Source organism: Oculina patagonica, chromosome 1 (assembly GCF_052425735.1).
Source record: "Oculina patagonica isolate OP01 chromosome 1, crgOcupat, whole genome shotgun sequence".
Lineage (NCBI taxonomy): Eukaryota > Metazoa > Cnidaria > Anthozoa > Scleractinia > Oculinidae > Oculina > Oculina patagonica.
In genome coordinates, this window is record NC_135758.1 from 42,340,156 (window position 1) to 42,366,202 (window position 26,047).

At 38.0% G+C, this 26,047-nt stretch overlaps 3 protein-coding genes across 3 annotated transcripts in view; 2 read left to right on the plus strand and 1 right to left on the minus strand.

The window, feature by feature from the left end:
• The first annotated feature begins 2,577 nt into the window (after positions 1-2,577).
• LOC144632239 (acid-sensing ion channel 1-like) lies at positions 2,578-8,294 on the plus strand. Its single transcript, XM_078490836.1, has 7 exons — positions 2,578-2,917; positions 3,291-3,542; positions 4,796-4,949; positions 5,664-5,729; positions 6,250-6,439; positions 6,848-6,939; positions 7,442-8,294. The coding sequence occupies exons 1-7, from the start codon at positions 2,687-2,689 to the stop codon at positions 7,573-7,575; spliced, it is 1,119 nt and encodes a 372-aa protein (XP_078346962.1). The 5' UTR covers positions 2,578-2,686; the 3' UTR covers positions 7,576-8,294.
• Positions 8,295-8,353: 59 nt separating this feature from the next.
• On the minus strand, positions 8,354-19,040 carry LOC144632461 (E3 ubiquitin-protein ligase CCNB1IP1-like). Its single transcript, XM_078491124.1, has 13 exons — positions 18,932-19,040; positions 18,346-18,463; positions 18,240-18,255; positions 15,071-15,130; positions 14,904-14,974; positions 14,388-14,462; positions 11,065-11,179; positions 10,650-10,670; positions 10,171-10,262; positions 9,628-9,650; positions 9,397-9,509; positions 8,861-8,911; positions 8,354-8,712 (listed from the first exon to the last, which is right to left on the minus strand). The coding sequence occupies exons 2-13, from the start codon at positions 18,406-18,408 to the stop codon at positions 8,543-8,545; spliced, it is 870 nt and encodes a 289-aa protein (XP_078347250.1). The 5' UTR covers positions 18,409-18,463; positions 18,932-19,040; the 3' UTR covers positions 8,354-8,542.
• Positions 19,041-19,343: 303 nt separating this feature from the next.
• LOC144644923 (uncharacterized) overlaps positions 19,344-26,047 on the plus strand; it is a 141,034-nt gene continuing 134,330 nt past the window's right edge. Inside the window, exon 1 of the mRNA XM_078504532.1 lies at positions 19,344-19,350. The gene's annotated coding sequence lies outside the window, so the exon portion shown is untranslated. The remainder of the gene's footprint in view (positions 19,351-26,047) is intronic.

Consider the following 26,047-nt stretch of genomic DNA (forward strand, 5'->3'; position numbering starts at 1 on the left):
CCCCTTCAGGGATGTGTATTTAACCAGCATATAAAAATAAACTTTTTAAAATGCGCTTGTTAACTCATTTTAAATTTAGCCAGTCGACATTAAACACGACGAAGAGTAAAATTTCATAAAAAAATCTAAAAAAGGATTCAACGTTTTTTAGAAATCTGGCATACCATATACATGGGACTGTGCAAACCTTTTTTTATATAGGGTTAATACAGGTACCACAAAGGAGTATAACGGAGGAAAACAATGAATGACCTGAAATATTAGTCGATTCCTCTTACCGGAACCCAATCCCCGGGCGAGGAAGAGGCCTTAATTCTGATTGCAAAAATGGTGATGATGGTTTTTTGCTCCGGCTATAATGCAAATTAACCACGTTGTTTGCCCGTTTTTTTCTCGGAAAATCGGCTCATCTAAAAAGTGAATCATCTGCCCCAAAGTCATCATTGATTGCCAAGTTTTGGAATAATGATTTTATTGTTAAGGTTAACTGGAAATAGTTACTCGATAACTTGACTTGTTAGCTAAGCAAGCCGTTTTCATTTTAAAAAAGCGCAGAAATTGCGTACAACTTAGAATATTTTCACCACAATACCAAAACTAAAGCATGGTTATGAAAAAACTATCAGACATTTAATTTTAAAAAAGCGCCGAAATTGCGTAAAACTTAGAATATTTTCACCACAATAACAAAACCAAAGCATGGCTATGACAAAACCGGCTATCAGAAGTAATAAGAAACCAGCTAAAATCTATCGATTTAAGCTTGTTTGCCCCCTCAGAAATCACGTGCCTAATTTGCATTATAACTGCGCGAAAACAAACATGGCTGCTATCGTGAATGAGCCCTATTAGCATAAAGTTTCATGAGTAACGATCCTCCCAAAGTAGGCGACCATTTTACATCTCGATCCCCTTTCTTCACCACCTCGACAGAAAAATTAGCGTCTGATTAGATGGCTTATCTCCCATTGTGTTGAATATATATTTTTATGTATTTTGACTACATACATAAATTGGACTTGTCAAATAATCATAGTTTGCCCTTTCAACAGCGGGAATGTACCAAATTTTCGATCAGCAAATCAATCAATGCCGTGAGTGACTCTGGTGTACTGAGATATTTTATTTCGAACGTGAGGGGAATACAAATAAATTATTTAAAACGTAGGATTAATTAACCCATGGAAAGTGATTTGAATATAAATTATAACTTATAGGGGACAAACCTCTTGAAAAAAATGCAAATTGCAAAGATGAACTTTCTGTTGTGAATACTAATATGAGTATGGAATTGAAATGACCAATGAGAAAATTTAACCAACAAACGGTGCATTTTTTCTATTGAATACCTAGAGAAATAAAAAAAGAAAATTGCACTATGGAAATAAAGTGCTTATACGATAGCAATTAACTTGTGTTATAACAATAACACACGCTAGAAGCACCCCTCGTTCGTTTTAATGATATGTTTAAAGACGAGTTTATTAATCCCATATGCACATACTTTTCCCCGTAAAAAACGGCAAATAAAAAAGATTAGGGAAAAAAACATAGAACTTTTTAAGCTTTAGCACCTGCTGCCTATGGGCCTAGAAAATAAGCACGCAACTTTCCTTCAATTTAAATGAATTATTATTAATTTTTAAGTCATATGAAATCTGCAGGTGAAACAAGAACAATGTTAAAATTATGCTCTGTTATTAAAGTAAGTTGGCCTTTGCTCGCGCATTTTATTAAGGAAGATTCATCAAGGAAGTTTAACGACTTTTCTTACAGGGCCAACAAAAAAAGAAGAGACTGAAATTTCGGTCTTGAATAAAGAAAGAAAAACCATTCCTCTTACTTGCTCGTGTCCCAATTTTGTTATACCTAATATTTAATTTATTATTTGCTTCATCAGTCACCTTCTGTATAACTGAAAGGGAATATTTTGGATTTGCTTCCAACATTGCACGATAACCTAGCTAAATGCAGATCCTTTAGTAGGACTTGATGATCTTGACTTTTCCATGTTGCAGGACAATAAAAGACTCGACCTTCTATAGTTTCCATCTCATTAAAGGAGGAAACGCTTTTTTAGTTCTCATTATGCAAATTAAAAAAAGGTGAAGCTTTACGTTCCTTGAACAATTGAAAAACCTTTTGAACGCTTATATTTTGAAACTTCATTAAATATTTATTAATAATAAATTGACAAAACGTGAGCATCCATATGTTAGTGCGAAGAAAGCGAGTGCAGCCAGTTTAGATGTCATAGATGTACAACAGCAAAAACAGTAGGCTTCTCACAAAAACTTTTCAGAGTTCCTTAGATTTTAAAGGTTTAATTGTTTAAACATACACGTTTGCTCAAAGACTAAAAGAAATGACGACCGATCATGATGTTGAAACAAGCGTGCGAGAGACCGAAACCGAAGGTTCAGAGAAGCATGATGCAAAGGAATCCGGGTTGCTTAGTGAGTTTGCCTCATATTCCACGTTGCACGGCGCTCACTTTGTTGCGGACCATCACATTCTTGTACGAAGGGTAGTGTGGGCCATTTTGATCATTGCAGGGGCTGGCTTCTTGATAAAGCAGTGCATTCAAAGGTACCAGAAGCTCTCTTCACAAAACTCTTTCACCGTGAAGGAGCTGCAAAACAACAAGGTGGTGTCGTTTCCTGCCGTAACTATTTGCAACCAGAACATGCTTCGTCGAGAAAAAATTATTGGAACAGAAGCACAGACATTCATGGACAATTTGGCGATATTGTATTCAAAAGGAAAGTTGCGAAATCATACCAATGAGACATTTAACTTGAATCTCGGCAAAATAGTGAAGGAGGCTGGGCACAATATATCGGACATGCTCTTGGATTGCAGTTTTCAACAGGAATCCTGTTCATCAAAGGAATTCTCAATTGAAGTGTTTCCTAAGGTGAGGAGTGTTTGACATTTTATAATTTTTGTCATAAATTGAAATCTAAAATAGTATTCTTAGTAAAGGTTTTCGCAACATCAGAGATTGAAGTCCGAGTTATAACAAAAGAGGAAATCTTATATCTGAATAAAATTAAGAATTCAGCATAGAAGCAAACATGTCATCTAATCCACTTCGTTTACAAGTCGGAATAGATGACCTTTTTTAGAGTATATTTTCCGATACTACCCCTTTTTCCTTATAAATAATACATAATATTTTAAGGGGGACTCATAGGGGGGGTTGGGGGGAAAATTGCGAAGGTTAAATTGAGCACGGATCATGCACAAGAGTATTTATCGAGGCATTGCTTATTTTTTTCTTTTTCCAGCATGGCCTCTGCTATACTTTCAACTCTGGGAAGCCGGGCTATCCACTTCATTTTATAACAGCAGGAGGCAGAGCAAATGCATTGGTCCTCTTCCTGATGGCTCAACCGACTCAGTATTACGGTCCGTACAGCACTGGTACCACTGGATTTCGTGTTCTGGTTCACGATCAAAACGACTGGCCAGATGTTGAAAACCAAGGGATTGACGTTTCGCCTGGGTTCTTGACTACAATTCCCATCAAACGTCATAAGGTATTTATTATAATATTCCCAAGGCAAGACCAAGGCAGCTGCAAAAATCCAATTCAATGAGTTTATATTTAACATTTAGGTTAATTTCCACTTTGCAATCCATAGACTTTCTTTATCTTTGTTCAAAGAGCACATGTAAATTCACGCCTTGCAAGTAAAATACCGTACAGTGTTAATCAACTTAAGGTTAAGGACAACAGTTCTTCAACAAATCGGGTCAGAAAGTCGCGTCAGTTATCAAGACTCAGCCAGAAGAAAACCAAAACAAACAATAAGTTTTAATTTATTTTCTTATTGGTCACGCTATTTTTAGGTTAGAATTTTCAATTTAAATGCGAGTGAAGGGTACAGTCATTGCGTCTGACTGCACGCGTTTAATAAATCGGTAAAGACGACATTCTCTCAATAGTATTGGAACGCTGTTGATCTACTGGGGAATGTGCTTTCTTACTTTCGCAAATAAAGCTTTAAGATGCTCCTTAAAGAAAATGCCTTAATATCGGGTATATTGTTTTTTCGAACTTATTTCTATCGCCTTAATCAAAGAAAAAAACTTATTCCCACTTATGATTATAATTAACGACAGATTGACATTTTTAAAGTTAAAGGAAAATTTAATAAAACAGGAATGTACTTTAAGTTCTGAGGATAATCTCGGTCAGTTGACTTAAATTTGCCAAACATTTTGTGAAAAAAATCGGTAGCATGATAAAAACGTAAATAACGGTCGGTTACAGCACATCATCTTGAAGAAGAGAAAGAAAAGAAGAAAGGAAAAAATACACTCAAAAGATAAAAGAAAAGATCATGACAACACATACAAAATTATTGCTCTACTAAGGGCCCATTTACATGGAAAGAGGATGATCCTAGCACAAGGATCATCCTCCTTTCATGTAAAATGGAATGATCCTAGTCTAGGATCATCCTAGTACTAGGATCATCCGACCGCCATATGTTTTCAGCTTTCAGTTTACATGTGAATGGTTGCATTTGGACCTAACGCTAGGATCATCCTAGCGGTAGGATCAACCCTCATCTCAGATAGGATGGTCCTAGCGCTAGGATGATCCTAGCGTTAGGGCCAAATGCAACCATTCACATGTAAACTGAAAGCTGAAAACAGAGACTTGTAATATTCAATATGTCCATAGAGAGAAAATCAAATTGATGAAGCCTAAATTTGTTATCACCGTGTAGCTCACTTGTACTAGTAACTTTGCGACTAAAGGTTAATTCATGTCTTATTCCAGATCATTCGTCTGCCATCACCATACAAGTCAAACTGTGGAGAAAAGCAGCTAAAGCTTGTCCCGTACTACTCCCGCAGCGCCTGTCTGTTTGAGTGCCTGACAAGAACTGTGGTCGATAAGTGTCATTGCCGAGTGTTGGGGACGGATCCATCAGGTTCATTCTCGTCGACATAGCTCTTTCGTTTCTCTTAGCCGGCTTGGCACGCGAAAAACGAAGGGCTCTGGGGACATAGGATTTTTGAATTAATTCGAATTATTTTTTGATTGGCTGTTTCGAACAAAGAATTCCTAAACGGAAGTCGAAAAACTAACGACTCTCATACATTCTTTTGAGACGTCATGAATGCATACATGAAGACCGGAAGTCCAAGAATCTAGGACTGGAAATCCTGTGTCCCCAGAGCCCTTCGTTTTCTCGTGTCATAGCCCAGCAAGCTAAGAGAAACGAAAGGGCTATGGGGACGAGAATGCATCAGGTTGTAAAGAGCTGATTTCCTTTTTTGCTGCTTTAAGCAAGGCATAGCCTTTGAACACAAACGAGTTTCTGGCTTTCGTCCCCCACCCCCCGCAGACTATACGTGGGGCGGATGGGATGGGGTGGGGTGGGTAGGATAATGATGAGTACAGTGCAGTGAAATGTGTATTGATTGGAACAACCTGACCCGAATTGTTGGGGAGTAACCTGCGAAGGAATAGCATTCCATCAAGAGGGGAGGGGAGGGGAGAGGCTGGACTAACATTATTCTTAGCCGCTTCATACTGCGGAGAAAATGTTTTTTTCATTATTTTCCAATGCTCTATGCTTCAGTACTGCTAGGATTATGAAATGACTCGTAAGTTTATTTTCGTTGTCTAATTTTGTTTTCAGATAAATTGAACACGACAAGGTACTGTGGACCAACAGAAATTGTGTTGTGTGCAGAAGTTATTCAAGGTAAGGGATGATAGATAGATAGATATTTTACACATACTCTCTTTTACTTTAATTTTGTTTTATTTTGCACAGGGCCCCCGTTGATACCAGTCCTGCGACTGAAGGGGTCACCCTGTTAAAATATCGATTATTATTATTATTAAAGAATTCAGCTCCGGTTCTCGAGGTCCAAAATTGAGCCCTGGCTGAAGTCGTCGCGCTCTCTGCCAAACTGCTACTCTCACAGTGCCTCTGTTCACCCTCCACCCACTCAAGAGCAAAAATAGCTAATGGACATTTGTAACAGAAACCTAACAAATTTTTTTCTGATGGCGGGAGTTGAGTCGGGGTCGAGGGGTGGGGTTGGGGGGGGGGGGGAGGGTTTGGGGAATGCAACTTTTTAGTCACTTCATGCTATAGTACCTTATATAAAAAACTTGTCAAACAAAACCTGATCATTCCGCTTACGGTCGATACACACGAAAAGCCGATTGTCTTTCCTTACCACCAGGAGTTCAGTTTATTTTGTTTATGTCGACAGGCGATTTGCTTGTAAATGACACCAGTTGTGACTGTCCATTGGAATGCGAAATAGTCGCATATGATGTACAGGTGTTCAGCTCTACTTTTCCATCTAAAACCTTCAATACGACTGCCTCGTACAAAAAGTTCATGCTCTCTTCAGAACGACGCTTGGAGGGGGCAGCAGACAATATTGAAGAGACAATTCGGTAAGGCATTTTCCAGTACTGTGATGATAATAATCCATGAGATTGTTGTTGATTTTATTTTACAACAAAGTCTTTGAATGAAATTCATAGTATACTTTTTGTCATGAATGGATAACAGACAGCAAGGGATTCTTGACCAAATATGGCATATATGACAATTTGTTAAACTAAATTGCGAGATATTTCTACAACGTTTGGGCGTTATTTACACGCTGCCATGAGTGCACACGGAGATGTTTGGTGCCATTCGCTGTCTTCACGTATGGGTTCAGTTCGTTACAAAACAAGGAACAAAAGAAATAGTGTTTCCTAACTGTTTCTTATATTTAATATCCCGACCCAACACCATGCCGGTCCTTGAATCCGCTACTGTACCAACATCACTGAAAAACATCTTTTATTTCCAAGGGCAAATGTTGCACAAGTAAAAATATTTTACAAAACAACTACCACGGAGATAAGTGAAGAAAAGCCAGCATACGACATCAACGATTTTGGAGGCAAGTCTAATCAGCTGTGATTTTCTGAATAACCAAAGGAAACATTTTGTTTACTATGCAAATTGTTGCGAGGCTAGTACGAGGCAAATTTCCTAGCTTGAAGTTGAGCTAGACTTGCTCGCAGGCTACTAATTCCCATATATGAGCGCTTTCTTGGTCATTGCGCAGGCATTTGCATTCTATATATTTGGAAACTAACCCAGGGGCGAATCCAGGATTTTTCTTAGAAGGGGGTGCGCCAATTTTTTTGTAGAATACCAGTTGTATTAGAAATATTAGAAAGCCGCAAGTTGTTTCAGGGGGTGGTGTGCATCCCCTGTACCCTCTCCTAAGATCCGCCCTTGTAACCCATGCGTTACACATGCCTGCATAAAATATGATTGTATCTACTGAAATAACGTTTTTGGTGTAGCTTTGGTGGTTACAAGTTGGATTCTGATGTTCGTTTTTCTTGTAGGTTGATAATTTCCTAATATTTTATTCATATTTTTTTGTTTTTAAGCGGACATTGGTGGTAGCATGGGGCTTTTTCTGGGCTGTAGCTTGCTGACACTGTGCGAGTTTGTGGATCTGTTCCTGATGTTCTGTCTGAGCAGATTTTCATTTCGTCGACGAGTGCTTCGCGTGTCGCAGTGATCAATGAAGCACTTTCCAAGCGCAATGACACTTTAAAAGAAGCCAAGAATTTGATGTCCTTTGTATTATGTTACACACAGAACTGCATGGCAAAGGCTTTCACATAGACATGACATGTTTTTCTAAAGTATATCTAATAGGCTTCTAAAATATGCCATAAATATATGAATATTTCATGCGTTTTTGTCTCACGGCTCCTAAGCCTTAGTAGACTGCTTGTAGTCTGTTTTTCTCTCGGAATTTAGTAAGGAAGTGCGAGGTTCAGCGAGGATTTAAGACGCGCGAGAAAGGATTGGGGCGAGACAAGAGTGCGCGCGCGATCGGATCGCGTGCGAAGAACTGCCAGTTCTTCGCACGCGGATCCGCGCGCGTAGAATACCAGTTATCAAAAGCGTTAGCGTCATGTATGTAGTTTGCTATATCGAAATTGGCCTTTGAAGCTTCAAGAAAAAATTAGCGAAAAGTGTTAGGACAGGACTCCATTACTTGCATGTCGTTAATTAAGCAGTACATTCCTAGTAATAAACCAGTTTTAACAAAATGAAAATCAATATCAGAAATCATAAAGATTGAATTCTACTTACATCAGTTAGCTTCTTCTATGAAACAGCTTTTAAACGTGTTTAAGCTTTGATGTGAATGGTATCTGATTACCATGGAAATGCAAATCTCAAGTAATTACTAGTTGTGGAGCCACATTAAAGATGAATCTTTTCTTGATGCATCGTTTCAAGAGAGACCACTTCCTCCTAAAGATTTAACTATAACCGACGAAAAACAGAAGTCGAAGCGATTTTCGTGATTTTATTTACCCTCATATTTTCAAAAGAACCGTAACAACAATTGACACCAATATGACTACTAGAGTTAAAAATAATGTTTAATATAACTTTGATAATACTCTCAACCCAAACTTCACTAAGAGATGTTGGAAAAGCTAGTTGGCATAACAAATCTGCCAACCCAGCTAGTCTTTGTTATTGCCTTTCTGTCCCAGTCTCTTGCTTATTCCCGGCGTTCCAGTGAAATCAAGGGTGAATTTTCGAGAAGCTGCCTCGGTGTCATTTAACTGTCTATGGCTTGGAGTGGACACTCGGGCCGACTCTGGAACAGGTGGATCGAATACATGAAATTCCCCTGTAGGAAAAAAATACACGGCGAATTATGTCAATCAATGTGAAGTAATCACAAAGCTTTTTATCTTTTTAATTTGGGTAATAAGTTTCCTTACAAAGGTAGCTTTGACTGCGGAAGGAATCTTTTATTAATACTTGCGTTCACTTACTTTCGGCAGGATACCTCACATCAGTAGAACTCGCACTGCGTCGAAGCAGGTCTGTGGAAAATTTATTAAAACAAACAAGAAGGAAACACAATGATTAACTCCGCATTTTTAACGCAGTAGTTTTACAAATAACTTTAAGCATAAAAATATAATTTATGTTTACGCGAAGGAGATACATATGCCGACCAAGAGACGTGTGGCGAGATGAACTCAGACATACACGCAATTTTCTCTTTGTGGGGCAAATCAGGTGCTCAAGACATATAGAGGTCATGTTATTGTACCCTCGTCTATCGTTTTTCCCTGGAAGCCACCATTATAGAAGTTCCCTTGGAGCTTTTTTTTTTTACAACAAATGCAATATTAACAACAGCAACAGTAACAACCAAACTGACGGTTTTCCGCCTATGACTAGCTAGTGATTAGTTAAACAGAAGATTTCTTCTCTTGGATACTTTAAAGGCAAGAAACCATTTGAAAGGTTCGAAAGAGCACCTTAGTTAGGAATCACAAATTATATTTTTTCTTTAATTTACCTCCACCTGTTCCGAGAGGAATCTCAAATACGTGCTTCATCTGAGCTCCTAACCCACGCGACTCGAGGAAGTGTTCTTCGCGTCCCTCTAGGACTGATGGTGTTATGGTTTTCCTGCGGATAAATTGTCTATATTTTATCAATAGTCGCACTATCACAGCTATCAGTAATCACAGAATGTAACATATGCTGCAGTATATTTAGGTTAATAAGTTAATTGTTCGCCGCTTACCTCCTGAGAGAATCGTACATTCCCTGTTTAAATAAAAAAGAAGCATTTTTAGAGGAATCAATCGTAAGGAGACAAAGTGGTAGTCATGATATCAATGATTGCCTTTTATGCTTTTCAAATAAAATTACGTTACGGGACAAAGCAATAAAATCTACGCAAAAATTCAATACTCAGAATAATTCAACAACAGTGAAAACAAACAAACAAACAGCTCTTCAAATATGTCCATGGAAGTCATGTGTTTCAACTCAGATTTTCTTGGAATTTTTCCTTTTAGCATGCGTTTAAGAAAAAAACAAATCGCTCGCGCGTTTGTAAACGCGCGAGCAACGTTTATTAAAACATAATTCAAAAGAGAGTGTGAACTTGAGTCACTTGCAAGGGTTTACAATAGGAATTTCGAGTTCTTCTAGGTCACTCTCTCAAGTAGCCTTTTTGTTAGCGAAAGCTGTAATGTAACGTCAAAACTGTGTTCCTCACATCCAGTCAAACCGCTTGTTCTATGACCAATGTGTTGAAAAGACTGATACACAAGTTATTTACCTGTAGTTTGAGATACTGTCTATTCTTCTCCATCATTTTCTCTGAAAGTTCATTGTAACGCTTTTTCATTTCCTCTAGTTCCTTCTTGTCATCTGCAGAGAGAAAAATAGTTTTAGAGCCTGCTTTGATCTTAAGGTATTATTTGTAATATAACACAACTTGACGTGACATGATTTTACATTCAATTGCAGAATTTCAAACTGAGATGAGATACCGAGAGAAATCACTTTACTGTTGTTATTTAGAGAGCTACAATTACTGAACAACTTCTTTTTTACAACATCTCCGAGAAATAAAGTCTCTGGTGTCTGTAAGACGTCTTTATACCCATAGATTTTAAAACAAAAATAGGCACTTAACAAGCATTTGTAAACTCGGGCACGGTACAATAAAAGTGAATATAGTAAATATTGGAGTGATCGCCTTCTTGGTTAACTTTTAAAGGCATTTAATTATTAAGTTAACTGACCAATACTTACTTGAAGTTTGCGATCTTAATGCTGTTTATGCATGTTATTAAATGCAGTCAAGGACAAAACTACATGTAGGTACAAGTTAAAAAAAAACGGCTTTATGGGTATCCGGATGTGCACTCTAAACAATCCGTTTGTAAGACGATCGACAGTGATATTTTCTCGTGATCAGTTTATCATGGCTTGCGGATTCACCCTAAAAAAGTAAACAAGTTAACTTTGAAGCTATATTTTCCATGTCCGTCCATTCTGATTTTTAGTCGTCCATATTTACGCAATCCGTTTCATCTGATAGTGCCTTGTTGCAGTTAACAGTATTTTAACATATATAATATGAACCAGCTCCTAGACGCTGGCAGTTTAGTCAATCCTTCTTCCTTTGTTTCTCAGTGAAAAAAAGGAACTTTCACAAAGAGGATACAGTTGTTTTCTGTCTGAACTTTTGAAAGAACCTGATTATAGTATTGCTCTAACTGAGTCGTCTTCTCCTTTGCTTTGTTGGCTACATAGTCCTGATACATTTTCTCTTGGTGGGTCTGTGGAAAAAAAGGAAAACGTAAGAGTTATGTGTGAAAACGCTTACAAAGCTGGTGCTGGGTTTAGTGTGCAGGGAAGCAGAAAAGCAAAAGTAGTACCAGGAACCCGCTGTGTATTCCTATCAATAGAAGGATTCTCTTTCAACTACTGTATATAATAAGGAGTTCCACCAGATCGCCCAAAATACTAATAAACTAGTTGTACCTATCGGTAAGTGCCAACGAGCGAAATACTCATGTTTGTTCATAAGAACAGATATTGAATGGTTTTTGATAGAACTATATTTGAATTGACCAAAATATGGTAAATTGTATTTGAGGTAATATGCGAATAAAATGCTATTTCTCTGGTGTTCATAAATGACACAGGCTTGATAGCCTGCGTAGCAGGCGCCGTAGTTTCCAGCGCGCGTATTCTCGCGATCGCGCACTTTTTTAAACACACTAAAAAACGTACACAAATGTCTGCTACGCAGGCTACGGGTTTGACAGATTGATAACTCTTGACATATCTTTCTTTTCAACGTTAAAATGTCACAAAATGTAGGCAATAAATGAGGTTTAATCACTGTTTTTTAAATACAACAAACGATGGTTAAAATGTTTCCGTCCACAAAAGTGATAGTTGCATTTCAAGAACTTGAACGGTCAAGGATTATTTGGAAACAAAACTTTTATTAAAGTTAACATTACATTTGCTGTTAGAAGCAAAAAACGTTCGACTTTCTTGTGCGTATGACATGCAGTAATTTTAAGCCTGGTTTTCACTAGCGACGCAAGCACAAGCGCAAGCACAAACGCAAGCAGCATAAGTAGTTCGTGCCAAGTGAAAACGAACGTCGACATAAGCACAAGCACGTTAGCATAAGATTAATACTTGGCTTCACACTAGAGGCTAAGTTAGCTTCAAGTCAGCACTTGAATTAAGTCGTATTTTACAAAATCTGGCTTCACACTTGATGACTAAGTATATTACTTGAGGTACAAGCTGTTTGCATCTTTCGCGAGGTAAAATCAGTCACGCATAATTATCACAAACACGATTGCACGCTTGTGAAATCATTGTTTGAAGGAGTCGGCGGGATAAAGTGTATTTGTTGCGGCGCGAAGAAGTGGCCAGGTTGAAATAGCGGCTGCACGTGTGGCTGGTTTTGAAGAACCGCATTTCGTGGTAGAAATGAAAACCGATGGTTAAAGCCGTCTCAGAAAAAAGGAAGTTAAAATAGGATTATAAGTTTATTATAAGTTTAACCATATGCATCGACTTTTCATTTCTTTCTTTGTTAACTTACATAAAAGACTCTTGCTCCTCCGAACACCAGCCGTCCATTTTGAATTTCTTCTGATTTCAGCTGGCAAGTTGTTTTTCAGAATCGTGACAACGCTGCACGGGCGCGCTTTCAGTTGGCTTCCATTTCCTATTGGTCAAGTCATAGTTAGTGCGTTCTCAAGTGTGGTGTAGACCATACTTGGCGGCGTACTTCGGCTTCTTTGAACTACGAAAGTTTCCATGGTCACCAAGAAAAGTTCAAGTAAGTACGTTTTACCCCTTCACAGGCTCAAAGTAGGTTCCAAGTGCACTTAGACTATACTTTAAGCTCTAGTGTGAAGCCAAGTAATATGATGTTTACAAGTTAGAAGGCTTCGTTCTCGACTCCGTTCTCCCTGCAAATATTGTGGCAGAAACTATCTCTTCTCTACTCGTGTGACGAAGAATGTGAAAGCGACTAATAAAGGAGAAAAACGAAACATTTGGGATTATAAATATTTTTAAAGAAAGCATTCGTCTCCGTTTTTTTCGCTACTCGAGTCCGCGCCTGGGCCTTTTTGTTTTTTTGTCTACACTTCTCCGAACATTCTCGAAAAACGTTTATCAAAATCAACCGCGGCCTCGGCGACTTTGTTCAAATGCTGGAACGAGTACTTCAATTGGCTAGACACGGCTAGACGTAAACACTTTTCTTGTGCTTATGCGATGTTTGTTTTCACACGAACGCAAGCACAAGCGCAAGCACAAGAAAAGGACAAAATTTGATCCTCGTGCTTGTGCTTGCGCTTGTGCTTATGCTTGCGTCGATGCCGTTTTAATAAGAGCTGTTATGCTTTAGTGAGCGTCGCTTTGTATTGATGTTATTCCTAGCTTATTCCTACGCGGAGCGAAAATGCGTGCCAAATAATATATCAACGGTATTTGATTCGGAATAAATCATCGGTCAAACAATTACTATAAACACAATCAACACTAAAAGGTAGCATTTACCCGACTTCAGCATTCTCATAAGTCAAGAAAACTCTATTTGAAGTCAACAGTCCACTTTTGATTTTCATGTCTCTCTTCGATCGTAAATCAAAGGACTCCCAAAGTCGAAACATTATTTCATCGCTTTGAAGACCTTGATGTTCATTTTTTCGGCGGTCGAATATTCTGTAGGGTATTCTCTTTCGATTTATAATTACCTAAAGGTGTATTGATCGGTAAAGGGATGAATGACCACATTGAAAATTTTAACAGCGAGCCGCGTGGACGCCATTTTGGACATTTGCTCTCTAGCAAGGAGCGAGTGAGAGACTGGGAACCAGTTGGGAAGAACAATACAACCCAAATATGGGGTTTACTTACACCCAAATATGGTAAAAAAAAAGTCCCTTACGCAGAACTTAAGATTTTCTCTGCCTATACACTCATACGCACACGGCTCTATGATTCTGCCGCCTCGACAGCCTCGCCTCTTGGCTCGGCTGTCTCGTTGGCAAAAAACTCTGATTGGCGAAACGGGTTTCTTGTGAAACGTTTGCAATCATAAAGATAATTTTAACTACTTTATAAAAGCGCCTTTATTGCGGTTTTCAGTGAAATGCGAACTCTGAAATTCAAAATACAACAAAACGATTGCGTTTTTCGCTGCCGTCAATCATAATTATGGCGACAGCGAATGAACCATGAAATTCAGAAACAAACAAAATGGATCGAAATCCACCAATCACAACTGACAGACTTGACCTTTTGACCTGATTGAAGTGAACTTCTGTTTTCCGAGAGGTCCGCTAAGATGATTGACGGCAGCAAAAAGCGTAAACCGTTGGTTGAAGATTGAATTTCAGAGTTCGCATTTCACTGAAAACTGCAATAAATTCACATTTATTGCGATATGTTTCTTACTATTAAAAAAATGGCTAGAAAAAAAAAAACAGAGTTACAAAGCGTTACTTGGTATGTCCAAAATGCCAGCGCTCTTGAACAAATCTCCATAATAACCTCAGGTTTCTGACCAGCCAATACCATCTACAAGAAATAAAATGGATGATACATGTAGGACAGCAGTCTGCACTCGGGCCAAATTGGCAAACATTAGTAGCATAAGTTAAGGAGTTATTGCTACAGCCCCCTTACCCTTTATCCTAGATGGGATGCAAGTCCCATCCACTTCGATTAAGGTGATCCTTAGAATTTTGCAAGTTACCCCAGAACAATTTCGCCAGTACCCTTTTTAGATGGGTATGGAGTGAGATTAAAGTTGTATAACAAAATGATGCCAGCCAGCTGCACAAACCCAGACTGCCTGATACATACTTTAACATGCTACCCATTAGACCAGCACACCTTCCTGAGCTGCACAACAGTACTCAACAAAAGGCTTACAAAACCAACAGTGCCGAGGATGACAACCATGCAACATAGGTAAATCAACATGAAACCTAAATATACAGCGTACATGAAACTTACTGATTTGAATTGTTCAGAGGCCTGCAGATCAACACGAATGACATCAAACTTGGCAGACAGATTAGTTTCACCTGCCAAAGGGAAAAGGTAAATAGAGGTAAATAGAAAGGAATTTTGAAACAACTGTTTTGCTATATGAATGCACGATATGAATAATCTTTACTTACATGCAGGGCACACAAGGCTCTTGTTAAACTCTCTTGTTCCATCTTCATCACAAAAAATATCTTTCATCAACATCAAGGATGTTTAACATAATGATCACAATTAAGGTAAAGGTGTTAAGTGATATGGAAAGTTCAGTTCACTATAATACCGACCAATATGAACATATTTCAACTAACTGGTACATAAAACAGGTATTTAGACTCCAGTGGGGGGGGGGGGGGTGGTGGTGGGAGGGGTAAAGGATGGGGATGCTTCTGGTCTTGCTTAGGGGTGTTAATTATGGCTTTTGGACTGACTTAATGTGTTCAGGACAGAGTGACAATATTCTTAGCTGTCATGAGGTCTTGATTAGGGTTGTGCATGAGGGAATAAAGAACACTGTCATACTAGTTGGTGGTCTAGTCACCGATGGACATGAAGATTTGTACCATTTTGGGGTCAGAAAATTGTTGAGCAAAGCCCAGGTTGGTCTCCTTTAGGAAGCCCCTGCAGGTAAACTCAAATTTTCCCCACAAGGTCCCCACCCCTTTCAATTATGGGAGTCCCCCCTTGGGCTTAGACCACCCCTGAAATGTGTTACAAAGCAAGGTGTGGATCTAGAGGATGAGCTAATGCTCTCTCTTTTGTTTAAAGAAAGTAAGTCATGAAATTCTTTAAAATTTTCACCCCCTCCTTTTTCAGCAAAGCAAGGAAAGTGACATCTCGACTCTGCAGTCCACACCCCCACCCCCTCTTTGACTCCAACTCCTTTTACTTCAATAATGTGTTGAGCATGCTCTTTGTGGATTATTTGGCCCAAAATGTAAAAACAAAATCTGTTTCATCTAAAATCTGGAAAATATGATGCTGTGGAACATGTTTTAAAACAACATGGTTCAGCCATTTCAGTGTAAAGTATTGCAAAAAGTAAATGAATAACAACTGTCACAAAAACCCCTCAGTCTTTTAATACAATACAATACAACACAATACAATACAATAGATACTAGTTATGCAATGCTATCAAGTGGTGTACTATCAGTATGCAATATCCCATGAGTCACTTGTATTTTCTCGTCAAGTCAGGGAAGTTCCATAGTATACCCCAAGAAAGTGTTGTGTAACTATTTTATACCATGCCATAGAGAATATGCTTACTTAATTTCTTTGAGAGTAAGATCCCAGTGTATTTTCTATGGCATGGTATAAAATACAATACAATACAATACAATTCAAATAACAAGACAATTAAAGGCAATGCAATACAAGATAAAACAATCAATATGAATAAAATATAACGCAATGCAATAGCAAAAAAGGAGAATGTTAAGTACAACAGGGTTTTTCAAGGGTAATTTAAAATAAAATGTCTGTATATAAGATCTTTTTTTCAGAAACAGCCCTGGTAGAAGAAATCCCCTATAAAATTGATGAGGTTGCTCATCAGAAATTTTAACAAGGACCCCTAAAAGGTAATTAACATTCCAGATATTTCATAGAGGAATCCACTTCCCGGGGCAGGGATCGATATTGCTATAAGAGCCGGCTGCCGGCTTATTTAGCCGGCTGAAATAGAACTTAAATCCGTCTGAAATTTCACATGAAAATAAAGACTTAGGTAAACTTTCAGAGCTTAATAATAAGGTTCAAAAGGTGGTTTTTTGTTTTCCGGGTTTTATTTTTAAAAGGGGGACAAAAAAATAAATATAAAAATATAAAAATAAATTAAAAAAATATATAAAAAAAAAAAAAAAAAATATATATATATATAAATATAAAAAAAAAAATGCTCACCCTGCCATTATGAATCATTCAAAAAATGATTACACAAGGATCTGCACTCTGCCTAAAACCCCCCCTTCCCTCCCTTTTTTACCCCCTGATTTTTTTTAAAAAAAACCCCCCCATGAAACAGCACTGCAGAACTCTATGTACATAGTTTCTTTGCTTCCATGGGCAATCATTTTGCATATTAATTTCTCTGAGATACAGAACAGTGTTATAATTTGCTATAAACATTTTTGACTTGAATCTCAGATATCCTTCCAGGGTGCAAAGAAATTCAGTTTTCTAGTTTGCCTTTTGGGCAAGCTGTAGCGAGGATATACTAGCCTGAAAGTCATTTTAACTAAGCCCCCAAAAAACCTTATTTATAATTACCTCAAAAAATTTCCCCAAAAACTTTCACTTGCCTGTCAGGCATGTGAACGATAAAATCCACTAGCCCAGCCACAAAATCCACAACTGCCCTGGGCTATCAGACATGCACTTCTTTGCATGCTGAGCTGCCCTCTTACTAAAATTGGAAATGAGTAAGCAGTAATCTGCAGATATTTTGTAATTAATATTCTTAAGCAGTCAGCATCCATTATTAAACACCCAAACAATTACAGCTATCCTTATTTGAAAGGAAAATGGTCATGAATGTATCCCAGTTAGTTTTAAATTTATGAAAAAAGCTGTCATGGCTCAAGTTGGGAGGTGTATGGCTGCTGCACATTATTTCAAAATTTTGACGGTTTTGCACACAAATACTGTTTTAAATTTATAAATTCAATAAAACTTGTATGAGGGACATAAGAAGCAAACAAAAGCATGTTAGAAATTTACAGGGCTTGATAATGCATCAGTCAATTCCAGCAGTACCCATCCCCCCCCCGGGCAACCCCGGGGCATTTCCTAATGTTGCCCGTCCCGAGGGTGGGGCATTTGCGTACCTCGGGTTGACCCCCGGGCATTTGACACGTACTTTCAAAACCGTGGAGTGAGTCGCGTATTCGTGATGGAGGCGTTTATTGGCCAAGACGTGGACTACGTTGCAGATTAGCAAGTTCACGAAGGACTGAGAAGCTCGTGGATGTTCGTGGATGTTTTTAAAGGTATATTTTCTCAATTTTAGATATTTCTTCATTGCTAAGAAGCAACAACTTGTATTATATTCTTATATCACCTATCGAGAGATTGAAAACAATTAACCCGGGAGCGGGGCATTTGCCCGGTTCCTTCATCCCCACCCCGGGGAATTTGCCAATTTTTTTTAAAGAAATGCTAATACCCGGGGGTTAGCCCGGGGGGGGGGGGGGGGGGATGGGCACTGCTGGAATTGACTGATGCATAACCATTTCCCTTTTTGCTTGTACATGTGTATCAATATATTTTTGGAATAGAAAGCACATAGTCAAAGGATACGAGAGCATGATGTTACCTAGAATTTTGACATGTAAAATTACAACCATGTTAAAATTTAGTAAAAATTAAGCAAACATTTTACATATAATGTTTTAGATATTCTTACCCATGCATGTGTATTCAGCCTGGTTCTACATTTTCTAAAGTTGCAGAGAAGGTCATTATCCATTTCAGCTTCTGCCGTTTGTTGAAATTTGAATTGTATCAATCTCTCATCTGAAGATCTAGAAATATGAATTATTGATGAACCCTAAAAAGCCTTGTCGACGACTTGGTTTTGCCATTAAATATTAGATATTAGAAAGACAATCAACGCCTTCCATTGTGTCATTGATAAAAACTTTAATTTAAGTTATTACTAACATTGCAAGGTAAGCTTCAAATCAAGAATTGATTTATCGGCACACTGTTGTACGAATTAATCGTACTGGCGCGAAATTCCTACAACCCAATAAAATATTCTAACACACTCTAACCAAACGAAACTTTGTCAGCTAAAGTACCATCTGTAAGTTTAAGTTTTAAGTTTTTTTCTGATAGAAATTTAGCTACGGGTCGCCATGCGATCGTAAACACGTCACTCTGTAATCTGGAAGTGTCTACTTTTTATCGTAGTTTACAACGGAAATAAATCCATAACAAAGGTATTTATATGAACCAGAAATCAAACAAGTCTTAAAGATAATTCTTACCGTAGTTTGGCCTTAAAATTGACTCCTCCTGCTACATAGAAAATGCAAAACAATCAAAGCAATGTCCAAAGCAAATCGATTGAAATTCGCGGGACAGATGACGCATGCTCAAATGTAGTCGGCCTCATTCTCCCCTGACCGGACCCCGGCCACGAAAGTCCGAGTTGTTTGCGCTGTTTCAGTGTTTGTCGGTTTGTTGTTCGTTTACTAAACTATTGATTTGCTTCCAGCTCTTCAAATCTATAGGCAATATTCAAAAATACCGTATTTAATTAATACGAAGGATGCGAATAAATGTAATTGCTGTTTATATGGCAGGAGGGAGAATAGGCTCGATTTCCGCCGCTCTCTAAAGTCCGGTCCTTGATCCTCCCCGACGCGGGGGGAAAGTTAGCATAGCCCCGTGCCGGGCCCCGGGCGTGTTTAAAACACGAAATGGCGAAATGGCGAAATAGCGAAATAGCGAAATGGCGAAATGATATTAAAGATAAGAGCCAAATTAAGTTAAATGATATTACCGTTCCACTGAAATCCACATCTGTTGCCTGATGTATTCTGTGTACAACGTAAGGACAAGGAAATATATAAAAGAAAATAATAAGGGGTATACAAATAAGAATAATTTACAGTTGTTTTAAAGTGAGAAAAGCAAAGTCGGCGTATAATTATATGCGAACAAAAATGATAAATTTCACTGAAGCACGTGAGGCGGCGGACACGTAAACGCCGCTGTCTCGCCTTTTTGACGTCTTCGTTCCACGGCCGTAAAACAGAAAACGAAGTTATAACTTCGATGTAAAAGGATAAGGACTTGAAAGTCCAATTCGAAAAAAGTATAGATATTACATGGAGAAGGAAGAACTGTTCAGGCGAAAACTTCTGTCATGCTCCTCCTGACGTGAGACAAACAAATCGTTTTCTTTCGATGCTAAAAATTAATGGCCGCCTTTTTGATTAAAAATATCCTAGGCAAAGAGCAACTTGTTAACAAGGAGAGACTGGATTTATAAGGTCCGTGACGAATTCGAAGAATTTATGATTGGAACGATTGGTTGTAGTTCGTTTCAGTATTAAAAACGTTAAAATTTGTGAGTATTACTTATTAAGCTTATGTTTACCCCTTATCAAAACTTTCTTTCATTTGTCGTGATTTATTTCCTTGTCGTTACAGTGTACACAAAATAAATCAGGTAACAGATACAGATTTCAGTGGAACGGTTATATCATTTAACTTAATTTGGCTCTTATCTTTGACAATGGTTTCGCCATTTCGTCATTTCTCCATTTCTCTATTTCGCCATTTCGTGTTTTAAATACGCCCCCCAGTGACCGACAAGTGCGGTTTAATTATTTTTTACACCTTCATGGGGGTGTGTTACATTGCCCTGGGAGCTAGAGCTAATTTGCGACAAAATGTTTCTGCATGCATGTGCTGGACTGTGGAATTGTAAAAGTACAGATTTTAAACCTATTATGAACGTTGGCCACATGCAAAAAGTCAGTCAATCAGTCAACATTGTTTGCTTGTTTGATTTTAGTCACATGTATTAAGTTCTAACTGCTCTCAAATACGGAAAGCAGTATATTCCTTGTGCATTGTAGCAGGGGCTTTTTTCGGGGATCTCTTATCGAGGGCTTTGTTCTAAGAGCAGGTGTAAAACACCTATACACTAGCTTTACGATAACAGAATGTTGTGTTGTTTCAAAATCTACCTTTTTACCCGAAAATTGTTCCGTAACAGCATTATTGGCACCGTACGATGGCAAAATCGTTTATATTAATTTCTCCTCGGCTGATATGGCGAAGATCTCAGTGTCATATTGAAATTATCATTGGCTGCAATTATTTTAAACCCATTTTCTTGAGCTAGGACAACTGAATTTCCCCAATGCACCCCCCCCCCCCCCCCGGAATGAAACATTTTCCCCTCTGTGTGGTACATTTCCGATGATGATAATTATATATTTTTCCCAAAAAGTTATTAATTAGTTTCCACATAAAGTGATTTTTATTTCATTTCACCTTCAAAATTATCTTGGGCTTTTGTTTTACTGATGTTTAACCAGCTAATTCGCTGATGTTTATCATTCTTCACAGGTTAGGGTTTGTAATGTTTACCGAACCGGCAGGCGGTTAGAAACGAAGATTTTCCAAAGCAAATACGTGTGTCTCAATTGTTCCTTACTCAAACAACATAGAACAGTTTCACAGTAATGTGACATCGTGGTACATATCACTGTCGTAGACCTGTCCTACAAAAGTAGTCAGCCTTGAACGTAGGCAGCAATCGTTAAATTGTCAGTCCCGTCTGCCTTCTGAATTAAATGATTGTCGAAGAGTTGATAGTTTTAATTTCAAGTACTCTATGTAAGAAAAACAATACTCTATTGTGGAAAACAATACTCTGAACTCTAGATCTGCTTTAGTTTACTGAAACGTAAGTGTTAATGTATAATAAAAAGTATGTATTTACAGTATAGTTTTCTGAAGATTCTTTGCAAGGGGGACTGAAAAGGAGGTTTTTTGTGTTTTTCAATTTCGTGTCATGAAGCAAAAGTATGGAGTAAATTGGATTTCTATGAAAGATGTTTAATTTATTTTACATACAAAAAGAAGGAAAACGTCAATCAAACAACAATGTTTGCTTGATTCCGGGGAAACCATATTTATGGAGAATTATGGTATTGCGGGTTTTAACCACATGTAGTTCTTAACTCTTTAATACAGAAAGCAGTATATTCTTAGTGCAGCAGTATTGGCACCAAAACATGCAAGGAAAAATCGTCTATCTAGTTGGTGAAGATCTCAGTTTTCATATTGAAAATCACATTGGCTGCAATTATTTTAAACTTGTCGTTTTTGAGCTTGGACAATTTCATTTTCTGCACAACAGTTTCCACCTGTGTGGTACATTTCGGATGACAATAATTAGCTATTTTTTCCAAATAGTTATTAGCTATTTTTCACATAAAGTGATTTTTATTTCATTTCACCTTTAAAATTATCTTTGGCTTTTGTTCGACTGATCAGAGTTTAACCAGCTTGTTCTCCGGTGTTTATCATTCTTTGCAGGTTAGGGTTTCCGCTGTTTACCGAACCTGCAGGCGGTGAGAAATGAAGAGTTTTCCAAAGAAAATACGTGTGTCTCAATTGTTCCTTACTCAAACAACATAGACTACAGTTTTGCAGTAAGTTGACATCGCTACAGGTATACAAGGCAAACACGTGTGTTTAAATTGTTTCTTACACAAACAACATAGAACAGTTTTGGAGTGATGTGACATCGTTACAGGTAAAAGAAGAACTGTCCTATAAAAGCAGGCAGCCTTGAACGTATACAGCAATCATTGGACTGCCTGCCTTGTCTGCCTCCTGAATTGAAGGATTGTTAAAGAGTCGGAAGCTTTAGAGGTGGGTCCTCTATGTAAAAGTACTTCTTTCTATAGCTTTTATATTTGAAAGTAAAAATCTGAATTCTGCATTAGTTTATTGAGACGCCGCAAGTATGTTTTATGTATTTTCGTAGAGTTTTCTGAAGATTCTTTGCTTGGGGGAGTGGCTCAACCGGATTTGTTTTTGCGTTTTTCAATTTCCAGTTATAAAGCATACACAAATAGGTTATTTCTGATTAAAAGACTTGACTTTTCACTCAGCTTAAATTAAAATATCCCTTTAAGCTTTGTGCGCAAAATGAGACATAATGTGAAAGATACGCGCCTGTATTAGAAGAAGATTTTAGTCTTCAGCACATTGTTTTCTTCGCTTTTGTCGTCAGGATATTCTTAATAATCTAATTGCGATGGTAAGCCCCCAGAACTCCACAATGATAACGCTCTGAGCAGCTATCAGTAACTGGTTTGGAGTCCCGTTTTCAAAGCTGAGATACCTGACGTCCTTTCCCGGGAAAAAGTGTTAAGAGAGCTACGGCACGGACATTGCATTTTGGAAAAAAAAATGGCCGTTTGTTTCCAGTTTGCGTGCAGTTCATTATCTGTTAATCTTTTCAGATGTTACTATCCGTTTTTTATTGTTGTTCTACATTAAAAAAAGACTTTGTTTTGAGGTTTCCTTCGGCTTAAAGGTAATTCTAACATCAGAAAAAGTCTCTTCAAATATCGCGACAAATTAAAGCTCCTTCAAACTCGCCCTGTCCATGTACTTGTTGGCTTTAAAGGGACAGTGTCAAGGCCGAGTTAAGTTTATTTCCTTGGTTCTTGCCAAATACATGCTATGAAACTGTTTACAAAGAAATTACTTTTCTTGTGGTTCTAAGTGACGAAACCATAGCTTTTTTTACAACCAAATGTGTATCCCTGGCATTATAATTTAAAGATGCAAGCAAACGAGATTAAGTTGGCTGTTTAGCCCAACAATATTTCAAAAACCCATATCGCAATCTTTTTTCAATCTTCTTCGCATTTTGCCATCCGTACCTTCTTTTGTTCCTGCTGTGTTTCCCATGCCTAAATTTGGCTAAAATCCGTGATACAGTCCCTTTAATGTGAAAGAAACCCAGAGAAACCTCCGTGATAAAATATTGACCTTCATTTTTGTGTTTTTTGTTTTTGTACACAGAAAACTTTGACGCCATGAAACTTATTCCATTCGTCGTGTTCGTAGCCCTGGTTCTTTTGATAACCCTGCCTGATGAATCTGAGGCAGTACCGCCCGCATGGTTTGTCGCAGTCGCAGTAAAGCTTGGCGTGAAACTCGTGAAAAACTCCTACTATGCTCGGTGTAACACGCGCTACGCACCGCCCGGAGTAAGCTGCCCTTCCACTGTCTATGGCGTGGGTCTCAGCCGGAATCAGGCTCAGAATTCGGCGAGAGCTTACGCAAGCAAATTTGGGGATTCAGAGTGTGCACGTTACGTGGGACATTGTGATATCTATAAATTCAGAAAGTAAAGATAATGTAGGAATCCTGAAAAGAGAATTCCCAAGGAAAGGTGTTTTTCAGTGAAATTGAAACAGCTGTAATCAAAAGATTGATAAAATAGGAAATAAAGACTCAAAGAGGAAGTAAATGGCTTTTGCGTTGGGGTGACAAAATACTACAAAGTAAATTCAAATGAAAAGTTGAAAAGTAGACCAAAAAAATAAGTAGATAAGTTATCCTTCGCCTTCCTTTTCTGTAACTTGTAAGTCAGTTTATCTCATTTGCAGCATTTTCTTTTATTTGACGCGAAAAAAAATGCGTGGCGCCAAACGATTGCTTCTAAACAATTGGACGTCATGAAATCGGGATAAAGGAAATAGGGAAACACATTCGGCAAAGAAACATCATTTTGCAACGGTATTCTAATCCAGAGGTCGTGGATTGAAACCTCCGCTATTTATAAATTTGAAAAAATCTTTCCCATTCAGCGGTGTCATCTCAGACTAACATTCGGCAAAGAAACATCATTTTGCAACGGTATTCTAATCCAGAGGTCGTGGATTGAAACCTCCGCTATTTATAAATTTGAAAAAATCTTTCCCATTCAGCGGTGTCATCTCCGACTAAAAGGTGAAAATTGGTTAGGTTAGTTTAAGGTTGTTTGGCGAAAACACTCAGAAAATATCCGACAGCTATTGAACAACCAAGCAACTAAGAAATAAATTCTAAATTAAACATTATTTATAGAGAATTTACTAAGATAGGCAGCAATTAAACAATGTAAGAACGCGCAAAAGTGACTCTTATAAGCTACTGTTCGCCGATTAGGCAGAATAATACAAAGTGAATACAAACGACTTTCTCTGGCCAATCAGGAGGCAGCATTCAGAGCGCTGTTTTGAACTGGCCTGGTAAGACTCTTTCCCCAAGGAAAACTCTCTAATGCTCCAAATTTTTATATGTCAAATTTTTCCCGCAGTTTCGCCTTTCCATCGCCCCCATTTACTGCCCCTGGGTCTCCGAGGATGAGAAAACAGGAGATCGTTCCATTTTGCAAGGAACCAGTGTAAGGAGTTAGTGTTTTAAGATCCGTGCACAGTTCAACAAATGAATAAAAACGTGTAGCCACTGCGTTGCGTTGTCTCTGGACGTTTAAGAAAAATTTGCGTATTTCATTGTTAACTTCTTGTGCACTAGTGCAAATCTTCAAGTCATTGGCAAATTTTTTGAATGTCCCCAGGACACTAAACTTCCATTTTATCTCATATATTGTTCGATCCCCCATGGAGTTAGAGATGATTAATTTATGATTATTTAAAAAAGGCTTAAAGGAATAAAATGTATTAAAGTTCTAAAATCAAAACTTTTTCGACGCTAGGTCATCGTCAGCGATATTAAAATAAACATTTATATTCAACTTGTCATGTAATTCCAGATAAAAACAATTTGACGATAAAACAGTGCACCTGTTTGTTCAATGGTGGTTTCCCGCAAGTAATAAAAAGGCCTTTTATAATTTGCGTTATTAGGTTTTTTTTCTGTAAACGGGATGCTCCATGTGTCTATGTAATCTAGATTACATAGCAAGGTGGCATGCTGGCTCCGAGATATGGGTAATATTCTCGTGCTCTGCTTTCCGCACTACGAAATAGGCCATTTCCAAGTTACCCTTTGCCTCTGTTTCAAAACGAGTCTACGTGCGAAACCATTCATAAGAAAATAAGTTTCACCTACAGGTCCATTTTCATACAAATCACACTAATTTTTATTTGAATGGTTTCGTTTTAAAACAAAAACAAATGATAGCTCAGAAATGGCCTACTAATTTTTTGTTTCAAATGTATATAACCTTTTTCAGAGCCAAACTTTTCATGTAGGAGTGTCCAATCTGGTGTTTGTGGTCAATTATAGAAAGAGCTATTGTTCTCCGGTTATTCTAGCTATCTAAAATACTTGTGGAGGAACATAATACCCCCGCCCTGTTACACGCGCTGTTGACTTTGTCTCTTTCTCAGAAACAAGACGCTTTCAGGGAGACATTTTAGCAGTTTGCCGTAGTCATGATCTTTGAAACTATCGGATATTTTACATTTAACCTTCTTTAACAATGGTTTTAAAACGAAACCAGCTTCAGATTGGAAACAATATTTAATCTGTGCGTAAGATGAAGCGTTATAATTGATTTCATGTTGCATGCTGAAGAGGCCTTGACATGGAAGTTTAACGCTCTAAAAATC